Source organism: Rhinopithecus roxellana, chromosome 13, assembly GCF_007565055.1.
Source record: "Rhinopithecus roxellana isolate Shanxi Qingling chromosome 13, ASM756505v1, whole genome shotgun sequence".
Taxonomy (NCBI): Eukaryota; Metazoa; Chordata; class Mammalia; order Primates; family Cercopithecidae; genus Rhinopithecus; species Rhinopithecus roxellana.
In genome coordinates this window covers 126,879,283-126,900,472 of record NC_044561.1, presented here as the reverse complement: position 1 = coordinate 126,900,472, position 21,190 = coordinate 126,879,283, and the positions used below count along the sequence as shown (strand labels likewise).

The following is a 21,190-nucleotide window of genomic DNA, read 5'->3' as shown; positions in this document are numbered from 1 at the left end:
TTAGTAGAGACAGGGTTTCACCATCTTGGCCAGGCAGTCTTGAACTCGTGACCTTGTGATCCACCCGCCTCGGCCTCCCAGAGTGCTGAGATTACAGGTGTGAGCCACCACGCCCAGCCTTTTAATGTAGTTTTTAAGTCTGCTTTCAACTTATAACAGGGGATACTGGTTTGATACTGATGTGATGATTCCAACTTACAAAAATATATTCATTTAAGGAAAATGAAGCAAGTTGATTAAAAATGAATCACCTAGGTGGCAGAAAGGTTTGACAGCCATCATGACAGTTGTATGTAAATGATGGATGTCGACAGCTGTCCCATGCTCAGAAGCCTGAGTGGCAAGTGATACATGATGTATTATCTTACATCAATTCCCGTTTCTCACCCTACCAGTCATAGAAAGGGCTAGGAAAACTATTGAAGCAGCAAGTGGGCCAGATTGCCCTGATCTCCAGTGAGCACACACACGGGGCACTAGGAGAATAGACTGCTGCTTTGTCTTAAGCTGAGATCAACCAGGCAGCAATGCCAGTGATTGGAACAGGAAAGACAACAAAGATAATCAACTGCAGAATGTCCTTGTCACCTCAGTCTGTACTGAAGCAAGTTCCCTAAACTCACACGCTGCCCTGTATAAAAAACCTCTTACCACGTACTCGTTACTTGGGTTCTCCCTTGTCCTCATTTTAGTCTATTTCAATGATTTTCAACTGGGAATATTTGTCAATGTCTGGAGACACTTTTGGTTGTCAAACTGTGGGGTACTACTGGCATCTAGTGAGTAGAGGCCAGGGATGCTGCTCAATATCCTACAACGCCCAGGACAGCCCTAATAGCAAAGCATGATCGGATGACGTCAGTGTTGCTGACTTTAGTAGAGCTGAGATCAAGTCCATATTACAAGCTCCTTAGAAATTCCTCCCGAATTTATTCCTCAAAATGAAGCTCTTAGAGCCTACATGGCTAAGCCTCTTGCTTCTTCATCTTGTGTCTGTGCAAGTGTGTTGTGTTGTTGACCTTGCTATAGCCCCAGGGATGGAGGGAGGGGATTGTACTCCACTTGTTCAACCTGTATTTTTTTTTTTTTTTTTTTTTGAGACAGAGTCTTGCTCTCTTGCCCAGACATGAGTGCAGTGGCGTGATCTCGGCTCACTGCGAACTCCGCATCCTGAGTTCATGCCATTCTCCTTCCTTAGCCTCCCAAGTAGCTGGGGCTACAGGTGCCTGCCACCATGCCTGGCTATTTTTTTGTATTTTTAGTAGAGACGGGGTTTCACTGTGTTAGCCAGGATGGTCTCGATCTCCTGACCTCGTGATCCACCCGCGTTGGCCTCCCGAAGTGCTGGGATTACAGATATGAGCCACCATACCCAGCTTCAAACTGCATTTTTAGTTTGCCTTGCTTTCACAGACAAAAGTAAACATTCTGTGCTTTTTTTTTTCTTTTAATTTATATCCCTCTCTGTCAGGTGCTTCAGATCTGTTTCTCTCAGGTTTTTGAATACCAGATTTTCATTTACCCAGCACTGACACCCACCCCTCTTCTCAACTGTACATTTCCTTTTTTAATTGCCGCATCAGTATGGCTCATGCAACCATGATATTATTCTCAAACGTTTTGCATATGTAGATCTTGTCTCTCCAAATTAATTCTCAGCTCCTCAAAGAAAAAGCTTATGTTTACATCCTTCACAGCGGCTGTTATGCTTTGTCTCCGGTAGGTGTAACGAGTACCTTATTCTTTCAATTATAACGTAATTGTAAATGTAAAATACAACATTGATTTAATAGCTGCCTTGGCAGGGGTGGAGAGAAAGAAAAGCCTACCTTAAATATACATGTTGGCCGGGTGCGGTGGCTTATGCCTGTAATCCCAGCACTTTAGGAGGCTGAGGAGGGTGGATCACCCGAGGTAAGTTTGAGACCAGCCTGGCCAAGATGGTGAAACTCCGTCTCGACTAAAAATATAAAAATTACCCAGGCGTGGTGGCAGGCGCCTATAATCCCAGCTACTTAGGAGACTGAGGCAGAGAATTTCTTGAACCCAGAAGGCAGAAAGGTTGCAGTGAGCCGAGATGGTGCCACTGCATTCCAATCTGGGCAACAGAGCAAGACTCTGTCTCTCTCTCTCTCTCTCTCTCTCTATGTATATATATGTACACACACACACGCACGTTGAGGTCAAAATGTGTTCTGCTTTTGGCAATGTCCATATATTCTACACAGAGAGAGAGAGAGAGAGAGAGAGAGAGAGAGAGAGAGAGATACAGAGAGAGAGCCATGTGCACAGAATACATCTTGGAAGCAAGAAAATATGAAACTAATTGGCTTACTGATTTCAAATGTTTACTTATTCATTCTGTCTACCATGAGATAATTTATTTTAGTTTTCATAATTTCAGCCCCATTAGTATTTTTCTAATAAGATATGTTGATGTGGAATGTTTTGGGCAAAAGGAGAGAACAGAGTTTCTGAGGTTGGGCACTCTGCGTATGAACCATAGTGTCTGGGTCTTGAATCTTCATGGTACCCAGGACCACAGTCCCAGGACATGCACACTTGTGCTCTGTCCACCAGGCTCAGCCCCACAGGCTGCCCCTCTTCCCACCATCTCCCCGACGTGTTGGCTTCACTTACCTGTGTCCCACCTAAAAGCTTTATATGTGCAGTTCTGTCTGTCAAGACTGCTCTTCCTGCCTTCTTTCTCAAACCACTCCCCTCCCCAGGGTAACTCAATGAATTCTCAGTGTCAGTAAAAGTTGCTCAAGGAAGCCTAGGTCAGGTTCCCAGCTATTCCTTTCCTAGCACTGCCTTCTGCTTCACAATTCATTCTACAGTTATTTATTGAGCACCAAATGTAAACCCAGCCATGCTCTAGGCATTAGTGGAAAAGCTGTGAATATATCAGAACAAAATCCCTGTCTACAGGGAGCTCACATTCTGATAGAGTAATAGAAGCACTCTTTACTTGAAGATATAATTGTGTACTCTACATATCCTATTTAATACTTGCAGTAAGTCTAGGTGAGAGTTCTTAGCATTACGTTTGTTTACATATGAAAATGCAGATTTAGACAGGTTAGATAGCTGGCGGTAGGTCAGAAAGCTGGTGAGATGCCAGGCCAGCCAGGTGATCCCTGGTCAAACTCCTGCATTCTATTATGTTGCCTTGACACATATTTGGTATGTGGAAGAATGAATGGTTCCCAACATTTTCTGAGCTATTGGTTCCCTCTGGACTTTTGAATAATGGAATAATCCATGATTTGGAGTGACAGGCATTTCATTTAGGCAATTATTGGGAAACTCAAAACTATACCTGCATCTATATGGCAGCAATATTATTATATTTGAATGCTTATCTTCACAGAGGAAATTAGAAAGACCTTACTTAAACTTATTTTTTAACCTTCTCTGGGTTTCCAATCCACTGGTTTCCATTAATGTAAGGAGTGTCGGGTCACTTGGGACTACTTTGGATACAGGAAGAGCATCCAGGGTAAAAATCAACGAGTAAAGAGAAAGGAGGAATCGGGAGCATCAGAAGTCAAAGCAGGTGGCTTTGCTATTCTGCTAAAGGGTAAACCCATTAGAACATCTTTGTTCTGTGTTGAATTTTCTCTGGAGACGAGAAGCAGACATGGCTGTATGAGGTTATGTAAGACCATTAGCTTGTTTGATGTACCTTTCTTTTCACTTCCTTTTTTTTTTTGGTTTGTTTGTTTTCTTCTCACTGCCCTGGGGAGTTAGCTCATCATATGGTTTTGATGGAGGCATGTAGTAACATTTTAGAGTGTTGTAAAGCTGCTTATGTAACAGTTCCAAACACATCAAGTAGGAGGGGTGGATACGATAAAAGGACTTATGGGTAGAGTATAGCAGAGACCCGATGGAAGAGCATCGGAAGGTCAGTCTGTGGTCATTAGCATCTTCATGGGTCAGGTTGTCCAATGAAGGACACATGCCTTTGAGCAATAGGAGCAAAAGTCCTAACAATTTACACCAAAGACCTCATTTCTGTTCTATTTAGAGCTCTTAATGCATTTTGTGTCTTTACTGCACAGTGGTGATTTCTTGGTCAGATCTGGTTGATTAAGGCCTTTTGACTCTCACAACTTAAAAAGAAAATGAAACAAGTTGCTGACATATAAAATTCAGATGTCTTCACATAAAAGTCAGGAAGTCTTGCTTCTCTTAAACAATCAGAAACTATGAGTACCTTGGACGCGTATTTCCCCATTCCTCCACGTTGACACCTGACTAGGGCTGACTTCTGGCTCCTGTGCTTAGACGGGACCTGTGCTCTCGGCTAGCTGTGCTCCCTGTACCCTTGGTCATAGTGGGTTTGAGCATTCATGTTCTCTGCCTGAACTCTAATGGAATTTGAGGTTGTGTCTCCTGTTCTTTTCTGTTAGTGGCAAGTGGTGTGTGTGTGTGTGTGTGTGTGTGTGTGTGTGTGTGTGTGTTCCAGATCTTCAGGCGGAGGAGAGGGAAGTCTGTGTACATTAAAGAAGAATGTTTGGTACTATAGTTGTTTTGGTTTCATTTGTTTTTGATAACAATATTATTTTAGAGATTTAAATGTCATTAAAGGAAGGTTGTAGATTTATTACATTTCTTAAAAGTGGGCATTGGGGGCCGGGTGCGGTGACTCACACCTGTAATCCCAGCACTTTGGGAGGCAGAGGCGGGCAGATCACGAGCTCAGGAGTTCGAGACCAGCCTGGCCAAAATGGTGAAACCCCATCTCTACTAAAAATACAAAAATTAGCTGGGCGTGGTGGTGCATGCCTGTAATCCCAGCTACTCAGGGGGCTGAGGCAGAAGAATTGCTTGAACCCGGGAAGCGGAGGTTGCAGTGAGCCAAGATTGCGCCACTGCACTACAGCCTGGGCGACAGAGCGAGACTCCATCTAAACAAACAAACAAACCAACAAAAAACACGTGGGCATTGGGTAAGAGTGATTTTCCAAGAGTAAAATGAATGGGTTATGATATAGATTAAGCATTCCACCACTAGTATTAAAAATAAGATAGAATAGAAAATAATAGCATGTTATAGATTGATGATAGATTGATAGGTATACTGGCTAAAAACTAAACTTTATTTCCTATGGTGGGTTGCAGTTAACAAAGACTTGGAAAGCAACTAGATTGTCCAAGTTGGAGAAACATAGCTGCAAGGTTTGGTATTAATCTGTCACACTACAAGTGTTTCTGAGTAACAGGTGCTTTCATTACTTTTGGAACCAAGGTTGGCATTTAAGGAAGTAAATAAATATACAGTGACCTCTGCCCCAGGGGAAACCAGTGGCCACTTTTTCCTCTGAAAGAACTGATTAGGATTACTTCCTTCTCTTAACAAATTAATATTTCTGTATTTGATGGAAAAAAGATGTATGAAAAACAAAACCTTACAGAATTGGATGCCAAGCAATAGAGTTAAGTTTGTATGGTGGCTTAAAAAAGGACAAGGTAGCAGAAAGGGTTTAAGTATTTTGAGATGTCTTCAGGGAAGAAATGAGACTTTATTGAAAATGCCTTGAATTTCAGTTTCAGATCTTCTTTGGATTAAAATGACTTAATAATTAAAATTGCATGATCAACCTCATGAGCTAGTTCTTTAGATTAGCTTATTGAAAGAGCCATCATTTTTTTTTCGCTGTTTCTTATTCTGCTTCTTTTTTTTTTTTTTAGTGGCGGGTGAGGGGGGATGGTGCCTCTCTCTATCATCCAGGCTGGAGAGCAGTGGCGTGATCTCGGCTCACTGCAACCTCCGCCTCCCAGGTTCAAGTTATTCTCCCTGCCTCAGCCACCGGAATAGCTGGGATTACCGGTGCCTCCTGCACCATGCCTGGCTAATTTTTGTATTTTTTAGTAGAGATGGAGTTTCACCATGTTGGCCAGGCTGGTCTTGAACTTCTGACCTCAGATCATCCGCCCACCTTGGCCTCCCAAAGTGCTGGGATTACAGGTGTGAGCCACCACACCCAAACTCCCTCTGTTTCTTCATACATGGCACATATTCATAAAATTCATGAAATTTAATTCAAATTTAATGGGTTTTGGCCCATTACTTAGGGCATGCCTTGTATATAGAAAGCTGTCATTTGGCTGTGGTACTGGACCAACTGCAAAACATTAGATACATCTTCCTCGTTTTATTGCATTAATTGCATAGACTGGGCTAGACTAAAAAAAATTAACAGTAGTTTAGGCTGAAAATTTGCTTAGTTTCTATGTTGTGTTAAACAGTTCTTTAGATGGGAGCAAAATTCAGGCACTGAAGCCACCGTTCAGTTTTTCAGCAAGAAATTCTGAAATGGAAGGAGTGGCATTGTGTCTTAGAATAATCAGGCCTTTAAAAACCAGCAAGCAAACAAAACAACCTCTTAGTTTACTGTTGGCATATGTATGTATCAAATTCAGAGCTTCTTTTAATATCCCTGCGTATGATTTTGTCCAAGTTCTTTAAAAATATTTATAATAATTTAATATATTTTAGTGTAGTTTTATATATATATATACACACACTAAAATGTATGTATAGCATATATATACACACACATATATACTAAAATGTATTTAAGTAAAAAGCATTTATTTGTTTCTTGCCTAATTGTGTGTACCAGTCTTCCTTTATTAATGAAATTTATTTCTCTTTGTTTACCTTTACCATCTGAGGTACAGATACCCTTCTTCTTAACGCTTGATGTTAATTATCAAAACCATACAGCTTTCTGTGAGGAACTTCTCTAATGTTCCAAATATTAATTTAGCACAGTCATACTCATTGCAAAAAAAATTAACTGCATTTGATCCATCACGTTGAATGAAAGCTGGAGTAATATTTGATCTAGGATTTTAGGAAGGAAAGAATCCTTAAAGCCATGGTCTGTAGGGAAAGCGAGAACAGAATCTAAGAGATACAGAATCTTCCTCTCCCTCTGCACTAGCAGTTTCTCATGAGGAGCTATTCACAGGCTGTACAAAGGAATGTGCTTGCACAGGAATTTCTCTTTGAGGGTGGTAAGGTGAAGGATAGGGAAGGTGAAGTATTTATTATACTGAAAATCAAGAAACAGCTTTTTTATTAAATTTCTCTTTTACTTTGTGATAGAAAGTATTCAGCACAGGTTAGCCTGGAGTCCCTTGGTCCCCTGCCCTTGTTAATAACAATTAATTGAACACTTTGAACACTTCGATTCTAGTTAACTTTGTTTAGCAAATGTGAACAAGAATCTTAATCTCATAAAAAATAATAAACGGGCACAGCCTAGTGGAGTATTCCAGGATTTTAGTGCATTGAACTTCTAGGCGCTGGATTTTCAGAAGCTATTTTGTTTTTGTTTTCACAGGATGTGTGAGACTGGTGAAGGGCTGTTTATCTTTCAGACCCGAGACGGGGAGGCCATCTATCAGAAAGTCCACTCTGCTGCCTTGGCCATAGCCGAGCAGCATGAGCGCTTGCTACAGAGCGTGAAAAACTCAATGGTATGTTTGGAATTTCTTCCTCGTGTCCCAGTGCCTATCACTGCAGAAAGCAATTGGCTCATTTTTGTGCTGGAAAATATGGTCAGCATTATTTGAGCAGATGATTGATTCTTCTTCTCAATAGTGTATCACTTGGATTAAATGCCATTCAGGAATGCCTGATGTAGGCCATTGGTAACATCTTAACCATGCATCCCCATTATCTACTTTGCAACTCAATCGTAAGGGTGTGTAAAATTAATTTGTGTGTGTATAGACATCTGTAGACACAACCATGTGGATCATCTACCTATGGAGATATGTCTTGCTATATCAGAAGTTATTTCAAATGTCAACAGAGGCCAGAGAGAAAAATGTAAATGAAAGAAGAGAGCTGAGGGAAACTGGAGTGAAATGTCAAAAGCCCAAGAGCAGACAACTGTTGACGTGAGAACATGAGATTGTGACATCTATGTGGGTAGATCACTTGATTTTTCAAGGGAAGCCAAAGATATGAGTCTGTGTGTAATACCTGCCAGTTGGTAACTGTTGGAAATTAATTCTAGTTAAGACTCTAACACTTGGTGGGTCAAAGAGAACCTGTCTGCGGGTGAACTGCTACCCACAGTCATGCGTGTGCCGTCTCTTATAGTCATTGGTATATAAAGATGCCCAAACACACAGCATACATAAACATGCCCTCAGAACGTTTACTCTTTGCTTTACATTGTGCTAGGGACTTGGATTACACAAAGAATTATGTTCATGAGGCCAGGCGCGGTGGCTGACTCTTGTAATCCCAGAGCTTTAAGAGGCTGAGGCAGACTGATCGCTTGATCCCAGAAGTTTGAGACCAGCCTGGACAACATGGGGAGACCCTGTCTTGATAAAAATACAAAAATTAGCCAGCCATGGTGGTACACGACTGTAGTTCCGGCTACCAAGAGGCTGAAGTAGGAGGATCACTTGAGCCCAGGAGGTAAAGGCTACAGTGAGCCGAGTTTGTGCCACTGCACTTAAGCCTGAGTGACAGAGCGAGACCCTGCCTCAAAAAAAAAAAAAAAAAAAAAAAAAAGAATTATGTTCATGAGTTTCTTCTTTAAGGAGAGTAAATTCATGAAATCATAAATCATAAATGAATGCACAACAGTTAAATAATGCACATCATGCATTGTGGCTGCAAACATATACATAGAGCTTCACATCTGGAAGGAAATATACAAAACAAAAAGGAATTGGATTGGCATGGTAAGATTTGGGTAGTTTGAAACTTTACGATTGAAACATGTGGGGTGGTTGGATTTAAAGAGTGGAGGGGCAAAGCATGCCAGTAACATGATCTGTTCCAACACAGCCTCGGGTTATTTCCAAATGACATCTACAGGCAGCACTCAGGATTTTAGAGCAGGGGTCAGCAAAGCTTCCTATAAATGTTTTATGCTTTGTGGACTAATACGGCCTGCAAGTACTTAACTGCCATTGTAGCACAACTGCAGCTATGGGAAAGATATAATCAAATGAGCATGGCCATGTCTCAAAACAAACTGGATTAATGGACATTGAAATACAAATTTCATATAATTTTCACATGTCATGAAATATTACTCTTCTTTTCCTTTTTTTTTTTTTTTTTTTTTTTTGCATATGGGTCATTCAGAAACAGTCAGGAGGCTGGATTTGGGCCACAGGACAGAGCTTATTGTTGGAAAAGAGCAAGTGCTCCCGTGAGCCACTGCTGACATAGCATTTTTGAGAAACCAGGCTTGAAGACTTGTGTATGATCTCAGAGATGGTGGGGGTGGGCATGCTGTGGAGGAGGCATGGATTGAATTAAGGGGTTTTGATGGTAGTTTTCATATGTCAGCTTGACTGGGACACAGGGTGCCTGGATATTTGGTTAAACTTTCTTTTGAGTGTGTCTCTGAAGGTGTTTCTGAATGACTGTAGCATTTGAATTGATAGATTGAGTAAAGCAAATTGCCCTCTGCTATGTGAGTGGGCCTCATCTAATCTGATGGAGGCCAGAATAGAACAAAAGGGAGGGTAAGAGAGAATTAGCTCTCTTTGTGGTCTTGAGGTGGGACATTGGTCTCCTTTGGCCTTCAAATCCAGACCAGAAATCATCACCATTGGCTTTCAGGCCTTAAGACTGCAGATCTTGATATATATATCCTGTTTACTCTGTTTCTGGAAAACTGTGACTAATATAACTAATTTAGGGGTAGACATAGATAAAACAAGAGATAAATTTCAGTGCTATCATACTGTGTTTAAGATCATGACCCATGAAGCCAGACTTAGTTCCAACAACAGTTCTGAAACTTTCCAGCTTTGTGGAGGAGAACAAAGTTCTTGATATCCCTGAGTTCCAGTTTTATCCTTTGTAAAATGGGAGCGGTAATAGTATTTATCTTAAAGTCTCCTCTCTCTCTCTCTCTCTCTCTCTCTCTCTCTCTCTCTCTCGCCATCTCTCTCCATCTCTCGCCATCTCTCTCCATCTCTCGCCATCTCTCTCTCTTTCTCTCTAAATGTCTAAGTAGAGCAAATGTAAAATCAGATTGAGAAGGAATGGGGAATGATATAATTTAATAGATTTTAGAGAATTAGAAACTACTATAAGAAACTCTAAAAAATCATTATATTTATTACTTTCTTATTTCAAAAGGAATCTACACATTATTGAAAAATTGTAGACAACACAGCAGAATAAAAAGAACATAGTAAGTCATCCCTCTGCCTGCCAGACAGGAATACACCTGTTACTGACTTTTGAGTGTGTAGCTTTCCAGTATTTTAACTAGGTGGATGTAGGAAATACAATTATATTGAATACATTGCTTGTGCTAGCTTTTTGCAAGAAAATATCTACATATTGTCTCATTAAATATCATCTGCAACATCATATTTTGTGGTCCTATTTTATTATATGGATATTTCATAGATTTATAAAACTATGCATCAAGGTTGAGCACAGTGGCTCACACCTATAATCCCAATATTTTAGGAGGCCTAGGCAGGAGGATCACTTGAGACCAGAAGTTTGAGACCAGCCTGGGCAAAATGGTAAGTTTTGGTCTCTACAAAAAATTTAAAAACTAGCCAGGTACAGTGGCTTGCACCTGTACTCCCAGCTACGCAGGAGGCTGAGGCAGGAGGATCCTTTGGACCCAGGAATTCAAGGCAGCAGTGAGCTAGGTTCCTGCCACTGCACTCCTGCCTGGGTGACAAAGGGAGACCCCATTTCTAATATATATACATATATATATGGTCATATATATATTTATATATGATCACATATATTTATATATGAGGTTTTATATATATATATATATGTAACAACAACAAAAAACCTGTGCATCAGCTTGACGCTCAATCTGTAGGCATCAATGACTATCTGTTTAAGATAAATTCTTAAAAATTGATTGCTGAATCAAAGTCTGAGAATGCTTCTAAGTATTTGCTTTTCTTTCCAAGTAGCCTTCCAGGAAGACTTTCTTTTTGAACTAATACAATGTTGGTATTTATTTTCCCACGTACTTAGGAATTCTGGATATTTCAATAAAGAGACATCAGTGGATGGATGGAGAGAGACAGAGGGAGGGGAATGCGAGAGAGAGCGAGAGCGAGCTGTGAAGTTGAATTCAGGTCACTTAAAACTTACAGGGCAACATGTCATTGCATTAGGGTTGTGCGGCTATTCCATTAGCTCCCTTTGGGCACCTCAAGAAGTTTGTCTAAGATTGTCTTGTTCGTAGAGCCATCAATTAGCATAAATTGTTTTGTACTTGAAAGGCGGGTTCTGCATGCTCATGCACATGTTTTTCCATTTACAACCTCATTATTTCCGCTAAAAATTAATCAGGAATATGAGTAAATCGTTTGGATTATCCCTTTGCAAATTTAACTAGAAAATAATGTCACTTGCTCTTAATTTGCTGTGTGCTTAATGGGTTCTATAAAGTAAATGTGATTTTTAAAGCCATGGCATCCTGTTATAGATGGAAGTGAGTAAGCTTCAATGTGGGATCTGAATCTTCGGGAGTTAAACGAGGGATTGTGAAAAACTTAAAATCAATGTACTGTAATCAATCTCTGATTAGGGGATACCACGCTAAAATAAAACAAATGAAGGCAACATTACTGGCTCACCCTGCCTAGGTTATTGTTTTGCCCTTTCTGGTTATTAAGAGTGGATCCACATAGACCTGGCTGCATTCCCTACTAGGAATTGCTTTTATATGACTGCTGACTTGCTTCTATGAGATGGCCAAGATCATAACTAGAGAAAGATGGCAAAACTCATATCTGGTCTTAGCCTCACGATTAGGAAGCCCTAACTCACTGCAAACTGTCCCTGTTGTAAAATTCCCAAGAGTGTGTCTACAGACAGAATGCTGCAATGTGGGGCCCATACCAGGCTGAAATTACGTCCTGGAGTGAATTGATTTGAGTCAGTCTTATGACCCTCAATCCCAAAACTCATAAAGAAGGGGCCTGTGGGTCAGATAATAATAGTAACAGTTGTAGGAGGCTGAATAATGGCTCCCCAAATATGTCCACATTCGAGTCTATGCAGTCTGGGAATGTTACCTGACAAGGCAAAAGGGACTTTGCAGGTGTGATCGAGTTAAGGATCCTGAGATGGTGACGGTAGCCTGGTCTATCCAGGTGGGTCGAATATAATCGCAAGTGTCTTCAGAAGAGGGAAACAAGAGGAGTCAAACAGAGGGCAAGGCAATGGTGGAAGCAGAGAGACCGAGAGAGAGAAGGGGTGGAGAGGGAGATTTTAAAATGCCACGCAGCTGGCTTTGAAGGTGGACGAAGGGACTGTGAGCCAAAAGATGTTTGTGGCCTTGAGAAGTTAGAAAAGGCATAAAAACAGCCAGGCGCGGTGGCTCACGCCTGTTAACCCAACACTTTGGGAGGCCAAGGCGGGTGGATCATCAGGTTAAGAGATCCAGACCAGCCTGGCCAACATAGTGAAACTCTATATCTACTAAAAATACAAAAATTAGCTGGGCGTGGTGGTGTGTGCCTGTAGTACCAGCTACTCAGGAGGCTCAGGCAGGAGAATTGCTTGAACCTGGGAGGTAGAAGTTTCAGTGAGCCAAGATTGCACCACTGCACTCCAGCCTGGTGACAGAGAGAGACTCCATCTCAAAACAAAACAAAACAAAAAGGCATAAAAATAGGTTCTCCCCCAGAACGTCCAGAAGGAACCAGCCCTGTTGATGCCTTGACTATAGCCAAGTGAAACTGATTTGGGACTTCTGGCCACTAGAACTGTAAGACAATAAATTTGTGTGGTTTTATGCCTGCCAATTGGTGGTAATTTGTTTCGACAGCCATAGAAAACTAATATGACAACAGTAACAAAACAAGAATGTGTTATATCTCTTCTCTGTAACAGATAATATTTTAAGGATGTTTTGTGTAATTTCTAAACCTCATGAAAACTCTTGCATTGAAGACCCCAAACCACCAGCTTAGAAGGTGGTAGGGCTCAAATTTGGAACAGGTGTGCTGGCATAACCCCCGCCTTACACTGTATCTTTGAATCAAGCCCCTAGACGTGTTTTATTTACCCTGCATGAGATTAACTCACTGCTATTTTGAAAACTCCAAATTAGTGACCAACATTTAAAAATTAAGAGCTTACACATAAATCTCTGATTTTTATATTTTCTTGAAAAGTGCAAAGCTCTGGCAGTGCTGATCTTGCATCCTGACATGGCAATGCTTAGACACACCCAGTAGTGTCTGGCCTCACACGTCTTTCTCTAGGATCTTGCTGCTGATGTTGTGGCTAATTGGTGTCTATATTACTACATAAATTAATTTTCTGTTGCCATGTAACAAAGTACCACAAACTATGCACCTTTAAAACAACATCCATTTATTATTTCACAGTGTCTCTGAGTCAGGAGTTTTGGCATAGCATACTGGGCCTTCCTCTTAAGTTTTCCACAAGCCTGTAGTGCAGGTTTCTGTTGGGGCTGCAGTCTCATCTCAAGGTAAAAGTGGGGAAGGATCCACTTTCAAGCTCACATGGTTATTGGTGGAATTTAGCTACTTCGGGTTGTGGGATGGAGGGCTACAGTTTCTTGCTGGCTGTTGGACAGAGGCCATTCTCAGCTCCTGGCCACATGGACCTTGCCAGCACGGCCACATACTTCATCATAGCCAGCAAGAGGCCACAATCCTATGTATCGCAATCATGGAAGGATTATTTTATTCATCTTCTCACTCTGTCATAGTCTATCCATTTTTTTTTCTGTTTTTTTGGAGACAGAGTCTTGCTCTGTTACCCAGACTGAATTGCAGTGGCGAGATCACAGCTCACTGCAGCCTTGACCTCCTCCCACCTCAGCCTCCTTAGTATCTAGGACTACTGGCATGCATCACCATGCCTGGCTCCTTTTATTTATTATTTATTTTTTATAGAGATGAGGTCTCCCTATGATGTTGCTCAGGCTGGTCTCAAATTATGGGTTTAAGCAAACCTTTTTCCTCTGCCTCTCAAAGTGCTGAGATTACAGGTATGAGCCACTGCACCCAGCCAGTCTGTTGACTAAAAGCAAGTCATAAACCCTGTACATGCAAAGGAAGGGCACCCCACAAGAATATGTCCACCAGGAGGAGGAGATCATGGGGCCACCTCAGTGTCTGTTCCCTGCACCATGAACATTTCTGGAATAATATTTACTTAGTGGTTTGATTTTTCACTTTTAAATATTTTTCCTACTTTATGGCATTTGCTAATAACACTATGTGTTTATTGAACATCTACGGTATGCCCAACTCTTTAGTAATAACAGCCACTGTTATTTTTCAGGCCTCCTACAATATAGCAGATACTTTACTTGCCTTTTCTCTAATAACCACAATAACTCTGTGAGGTAGATTCATTTGTTCACTCTCATTGATTTGACCGTTTAAACATGTTTATTGACAACCTACTATGTTCTGCTTTGTGTGGCAGGATACAGTGGCAAGTAGACACTTGAGGCCCGTGCTCCTACAGGGCTTACAATGGCAGAGAATATTCATGATCCCTGACCTGGAAGGAATCACTGTCCTATGATATAGATGAGAAAAGAGATGTTCAGCATGGTGAAGTCATTTGTCTGAAGCTAGACAGCTAATTACTCCTGAAGCCAGGAATGCAGGATGGTTTTATCTGGCTCCAAAACTCTACCTGTGGCCACGATGCCTCACTCCTTTGAAGGGTTTTTAAGCTCTTATGTCTCCACTCAGCATGGTCTTAGCATTTTCCTATTTTTTTTTTTTTTTTTTTTTTTTTTTTTGAGATAGACTCTCACTCTATAACCCAGGCTGGAGTACAATGGCACAATCTTGGCTCACTGCATCCTCTGCCTCCGGGTTCAAGCCATTCTCCTGCCTCAGCCACCCAAGTAGCTGGGATTATAGGCACCTGCCACTACGCCTGGCTAATTGTTTGTATTTTTAGTAGAGACAGTGTTTCACTATGTTGGCCAGGCTGGTCTCGAACTCCTGACCTCGTGATCTGCCCGCCTCAGCCTCCCAAAGTGCTGGGACCATAGCTGTGAGCCACCACACCCGGCTGGTCTTAGCGTTTTCAAATGACCTTGATAAACAGAGCACCTTTCAGAAACATCTATCAATTTGTAATATATCTTTTAAAAAAATCACTGTTAGGGTTGAGCACAGTGACTCATGCCTATAATCTTAGCACTTTGAGAGACCAAGGCAGGACGATTGTCTGAGGCCAGGTGTTAGAGACCAACTTGGGAAACATAGGGAGACCCCATCTCTAGAAAATATTTAAAAATTAGCCCAGCGTGATGGTGTATGCCTGTAGTTCTAGCTCCTGGGAAGGCTGAGGCAGGAAGATGGTTTGAGTCCAGGAGATCCAGGCTGCAGTGAGCCATGACAGTGCTACTGCCCTCCAGCCTGGGCAACAGAGCAAGACCTTGTTTCAATAAATTTTACATATATGTGAAAAATCACTGTTAAATGAAATCTCATTCATTTGTGCAGTTTTGGCTTTAGATAGCAGTCTTGCCACCTTACTATTTCTCCTCTACATTTCCACTTTAAAAATTCAGTGCATTGTTATTATTCACTCTAAAGGAGGTGCTGGAAGAAGTGGGGGTGGGCCTGGAGTATGAAGTGGAGAACTAACTGTGAATGAGGCGGGGAGGCGAGGACTGTCTTGCACCAGCTGCCAGCTGCCTTGCTGGAGAAGCTGCAGCAAAACTTCAGGACAGCTCAGGCACTCCCTAGAGCAGCTATAGCTATTTTTGCCACCTTTGAGATCAGTGTCTATGACAAAGTCTAATTTTGGAACGAGGAGTGGCAGTGTGCGGGATATTCCTCATTCCACGACTGGGCTTGTCATTTTTAGACTTTCCTTCAAGGCGAGAGCCTCAAGGTGAAGAATGCCTGCTTTTAACAGGTTTTCCCAGGGGCTCCGGGTGGGGTGGGGGGGCTCCACTGAGGGGGACATTCAGACCTCCGGGTGACTCCTGCCCGGTACTCTGGAGTCCTGATTACACACAGGCTTGAGAGTTCAATCTGAACTTTTTTTTTTTGTCACTTCTTTGTGTTTCTTTGTTTAAGAGACTGATTTACTTCCAAGCTGGGATTAGCAAATACAATTTGCTAATGAATTTGTAGAATTCAAGTGGCATTCTTCTACAATTTTTGAAACCAGATTAATTTATAGTCAATCTAATTTTAAAAGCAATATGCTACGCGTTTTGTTTTCTTAGATATAGAGGGCATCAAAGAAATCATAGAGTCAATTTCATTACTATATAGACACTAAAGTAGACCCTTGCATGGTGGGGGTTTATGTGTGTAAATGCTCTTCTGACAACTCAGCGTCTCCTACGTTCCTTGCCCCTCCCCCCACAAGAAAATCTGTCTTTCCCTCTTCTATTTATGGGCTCTGGTTAATTGGGTTAACTTATGGATTTTTACAAATGTACTGCGTAAAGCAGTTATCATTTTCCCCCTCCTGAATTAAACGCGTTTTATATCCTGGTATATTAATTATCCTTCAAAAAACTTTTATGAAATACCTATTTACTACTTGCAAAGCAATGTGTTAGATCTTATGGAGAATATATAATAAAGCATAAAGTGTTTCCTTTATTTATTTATTTATTTATTTATTTATTTATTTATTTATTTATTGAGACAGAGTCTTGCTCTGTCACCCAGTCTGGAGTGCAGTGGTGCAATCTTGGCTCACTGCAACCCCTGCCTCCCAGATTCAAGTGATTCTCCTGCCTCAGCTTCCCAAGTAGCTGGGATTACAGGCACCTGCCACTACACCCAGCTAATTTTTGTATTTTTAGTAGAGACAGGGTTTCACCATGTTGGCCAGGCTGGTCTCAAACTCCTGACCTTAAGTGATACGCCCACCTCAGCCTCCCAAAGTGCTGGGATTACAGGTGTGAGCCACCATGCCTGGCATTTGTTTTCATCTTTAAAGTAGCTTACCATTTAAATAAGGAGTTCTAAGTATACCCCTCATGTAACAGTGTAGTTCTGTGGGTTTAATTTGCTATGGTCTCTTTGGAGGACAGTGTGTTCTTATTTATTGAAATTAAATTCACACATCTTTTTATTCAGCAGTAGTACTTCTAGGAATTTACTCTGAAGTGTACTAGCAGAAGTGAAGATGATGTGTACACAAATGTTCACGGGAGGACTCGTTCCTTTATTCTTAGATTCCTCTTTTTAACAAGTATTTGCTGAGCCCTGCTATCCACTAGATAATATACGAGGTACTGGGGACATGGCTCTGAAGAAGATGAAGTACCCATTCTTGGGGAGCTTATTTGTAAGAGCAGAAATAACTAGAAAGAGGTTAAGTGTCCACCACAGGGGGACAGATTATGGCACATGATAGGACAGGAATTACATGAGGCAGTCAACTAGAAATAGAGGAGATTCATGTGTACTAATGACTACATGAAGAGAGTCGTATTACAGTCATATCAAGGTGTATAAAGGAAATGAATGACTATGAGGCAGAACTCAAGGTGGATTCTGACACCTCACTAATGCTCTTCTAAGTGCAGAAAATTAACTTATGGCAGGGTACAAATGGATGTGGTAGTGTTGGTTACCCTTTGGGAGCAAGACTATGATTTGGAGAGTCTGGGAAGGGGCTTTCATATATTACTTTATGTCTTTCTCTTATATTTAACTGTTTTAAACCACGGCTATGTAATGTATTTTTGGAAAAAGAAACAGTGGTTGAGTTTCTGGCATATGGCAAATGTAATTGATTCAACTGGTAAGAGAGAGGGAGGGTTCTTTCACTTCGGGTACATAAAAATGCATGATTGGCCGGGCGCGGTGGCTCACGCCTGTAATCCCAGCACTTTGGAAGGCTGAAGCGGGCAGATCATTTGAGGTCAGGAGGTTGAGACCAGCCTGGCCAACATGGTGAAACCTTGTCTCTACTAAAAATACAAAAATTCGCCAGGCATGGTGGTGAGTGCCTGTAATCCCAGCTATTTGGGAGGCTGAGGCAGGAGAATCGCTTGAACCCAGGAGGTGGAGATTGCAGTGAGCTGAGATTACACCACTGCACTCTAGCCTGGGCGATAGAGTGAGACTCAGTCTCAAAAGAAAAAAAAAATCGCGATTAAAGATGATAACGCCTTAAAGAAAAATATGTGGTAGAGTTTAGAAGCTTGATAGGAAAATTCTCAGGGCTATAGAGTGTCTGTCAAGGATCAAGAACATCTTCTTGGAGAAAGTTATGCCTGGGCTAAATTTTAGAATAAACAAGAGTTAGCTACATGCTGCTACTGATGGTATTGTTGATACGTCTGATATTTCTTGAGAACTTATTATGTGCCAGGCACTTTCCAAGTACTAGATGTAGTAACATTTCATCTTCAACATGGTGTATCAAAGGGCACTACTATCCCATTTTTATGGCTTAGGAGTTGGGAGTGTGGATGCACAGATAGGAAGTGATAAAGCCAAGATTTAAACCCAGGCAGCCACTGGCTCCGGTGCCCACGCTTGTACCACCATGCTGTACTTACTTATGAATTCTGTAGAAATTAAAAGAAACTAAATGGGCTGGGCGCGGTGGCTCACGCCTGTAATCTCAGCACTTTGGGAGGCCGAGGTGGGCGGATCATGAGGTCAGGAGATCAAGACCATCTTGACCAACATCTTGAAGCCCCATCTCTTCTACAAATACAAAAATTAGCTGGGCGTGGTGGCGTGCACCTGTAGTCCCAGCTGCTCGGGAGGTTGAGGCGGAAGAATCGCTTGAATCCAGGAAGCGGAGGTTGCAGTGAGCCGAGATCGCGCCATGAACTCCAGCCTGGTGAGGGAGCGACACTCCATCTCAAAAAAAAAAAAAAAAAAAAAAAAAAAAAAGCTAAAGCTAAATGAGATTAACCTACATTTACTAATAGACATTTAACACAGAACAAACTGCTTATTCAGATAGGACAGATGCAGATGAAATTCAGGCTTCTTCCTTAAATTTGCGATGGCTTTGTTCCTGTGTATTAGGGGAAACAAATCTCATTTTCTGAGCACTTCTGTTTCAGTCTCTTGTAACAACATAATAATTTGCAATGTGCAGGGGTGTGTTTTCATAGTGCTTTCACCTGATTATTAAATGCTGCCTTAGCTTACACAGCTCCTCCCCAGAGCTGGGCGCTCCTATCATGGTGCCAGGGATGTTGTTTGGCTCATGGCTATGCCTCTATAGGAAAAGGAGACAACTTGTTTTGCTAACAGATCGTGGCTTGGTTTATAAACTCGAAAACAAGTATTAATATTTGAGATGGGGGCTCTGTCAGTAGGCAGTATATTGCGAGCTTGATGGTGGCAAGGCAGCCTGTCATGCCACTACCCTTCCCTCCTTTGGAGGATCACACGTGCATCTGCTTGACCCTGTGGGTGGTGGTGAGTAATCCTATTTCCCAGTGTCAAGCATGGCAAAGAAGATAGAGATAGAAGTGATGAGGATTGAGAGAAGAAAGAAATCAATTCAGTGCAGTTTCCAATCTGTTTTGGGAAGTCAGGGAGTAAGTTCAAAAACTCTTAAGATTTTCAAAATGGTCGTAACAGGGCGTGAAATCAAGTACAGGACGCTTCTAAGCACGGAGCCCTGTATGACTGCACACACTGTACTCCTGGGAAGTCAGCCTCGGTGAAGAGTTATGCCTGGGGAACATACCTAAACAGGATGTGATCAAGCAAACTGGAACGTGTAGTCACCCTAAAACAGTGCTTCTCAATTAGTGGCAATTTTATTTCCCAGGGGACATTTGGCAGTATCTGGAGTCATTTTTGGCTGCCAACAATGGTGTCCCATTGGCATCTAGTGGGTAGAGGCCAGGAGTGCTGTAAGTACCATGCAATACATAGGACAGCCCCCCTCCCCACTACAAAGAATGAGCTGGCCCCAAATGTCAGTAGGGCCAAAGTTTAGAACCCTTGCTCTTCTGATAGGCAAGTTTTGCTTGAAGCTGGGCCAGAATTTGATGGGTCTGTGTGTTTGTGGTTGAATATCATTTCTGAGCTGTGCAACTCAGCCTCTGTTTGCCTTGTTCACATCATATGTAATAAATGGGTGATACTAGAGCCTATGCCTTGGTGTTTTGGTTCATATGAGCTAGTACATGTAAGGCACCGAGACAGGGCATAGTAAGATTCAACACATGTGGACTATTACAGTGATTTCCTCTTCTTTTTTCTTTCTTTTTGTTTTTGAGATGGAGTATTGCTTTGTCACCCAGGCTGGAGTGCAGTGGCGAGATCTTGGCCCACTGCAAGCTCCGCCTCCCGGGTTCAAGCGATTCTCTGGCCTCAGCCTCCTGAGTGGCTGGGACTACAGGCGTGTGCCACCATGTCCGGCTAATTTTTTTGTATTTTTAGTAAAGATGGCATTTCACCGTGTTAGCCAGGTTGGTCTCGGTCTCCTGACCTTGTGATCCACCTGCCTTGGCCTCCCAAAGTACTGGGATTACAGGTGTGAGCTGCTGTGCCTGTCAGGTGATTTCCTTTTTACTTAAACCAATGTGAGTTGGGCCAGGAGAAAGAGACTCACCTTGAAGCAATGAGGACATAAACAGGCAACACCAGGAATTTGAATGATGGAGCTCAGAGTTCTTGTTTCCTCAAGACCCTGATGATGTTTGTGCTGTATCAAAGAACAGAGCAAGCACAACCACATGTGACTATGAGGTAAGGCCCCTGTCTTCTGTGCGGCTCATAGCCTAGTACTCAGCAGGAATTCCAGAAATACGCACAGTTATACCTGCTTTGTAAAGCAAAGTGCAACAAGAAAACAATGTATGAATACATGGTGCAGGTGATTCTGTCCAGCAGCCCACCCCTTCACTGTGGCATGTGCTTGGCATCTTGTCACGAAAGCACCTGCTTCCACTGAGTGTGAGCCCTAGTCTTTAAAAGGACAATCTGATTAGATGGGATTTTTATTTTATGCATTAACTTTAAAAGCTGACCTCTGAATAAGTGGCAGCTCCATTTGAGCCTGTAAACCTCTGGAAGGCAGGGACAAGGCCCCATGGGTGTGTAATAAGCTCAGAGTCTGGCACAGGGCTTAAAGGTTTGTTGAATGAACAAAATAGGGATCAAATAAATTATTATGTGAGCCAAGAGGAAAAGAAAAATTGAAACCAAAATACCAAGTCCAGTTCTCTGCTAATGCCCACAC

General features: G+C 41.9%; 1 protein-coding gene across 2 annotated transcripts in view; it reads left to right on the top strand.

Moving 5' to 3' along the window:
- DOK5 (docking protein 5) overlaps nt 1-21,190 on the top strand; it is a 172,956-nt gene that overhangs the window by 124,001 nt on the left and 27,765 nt on the right. For both annotated transcript variants that reach the window (XM_010363356.2, XM_010363355.2), the window contains exon 6: nt 7,362-7,497. In XM_010363356.2, coding sequence (XP_010361658.1) covers nt 7,362-7,497 — 136 coding nt within the window. The remainder of the gene's footprint in view (nt 1-7,361; nt 7,498-21,190) is intronic.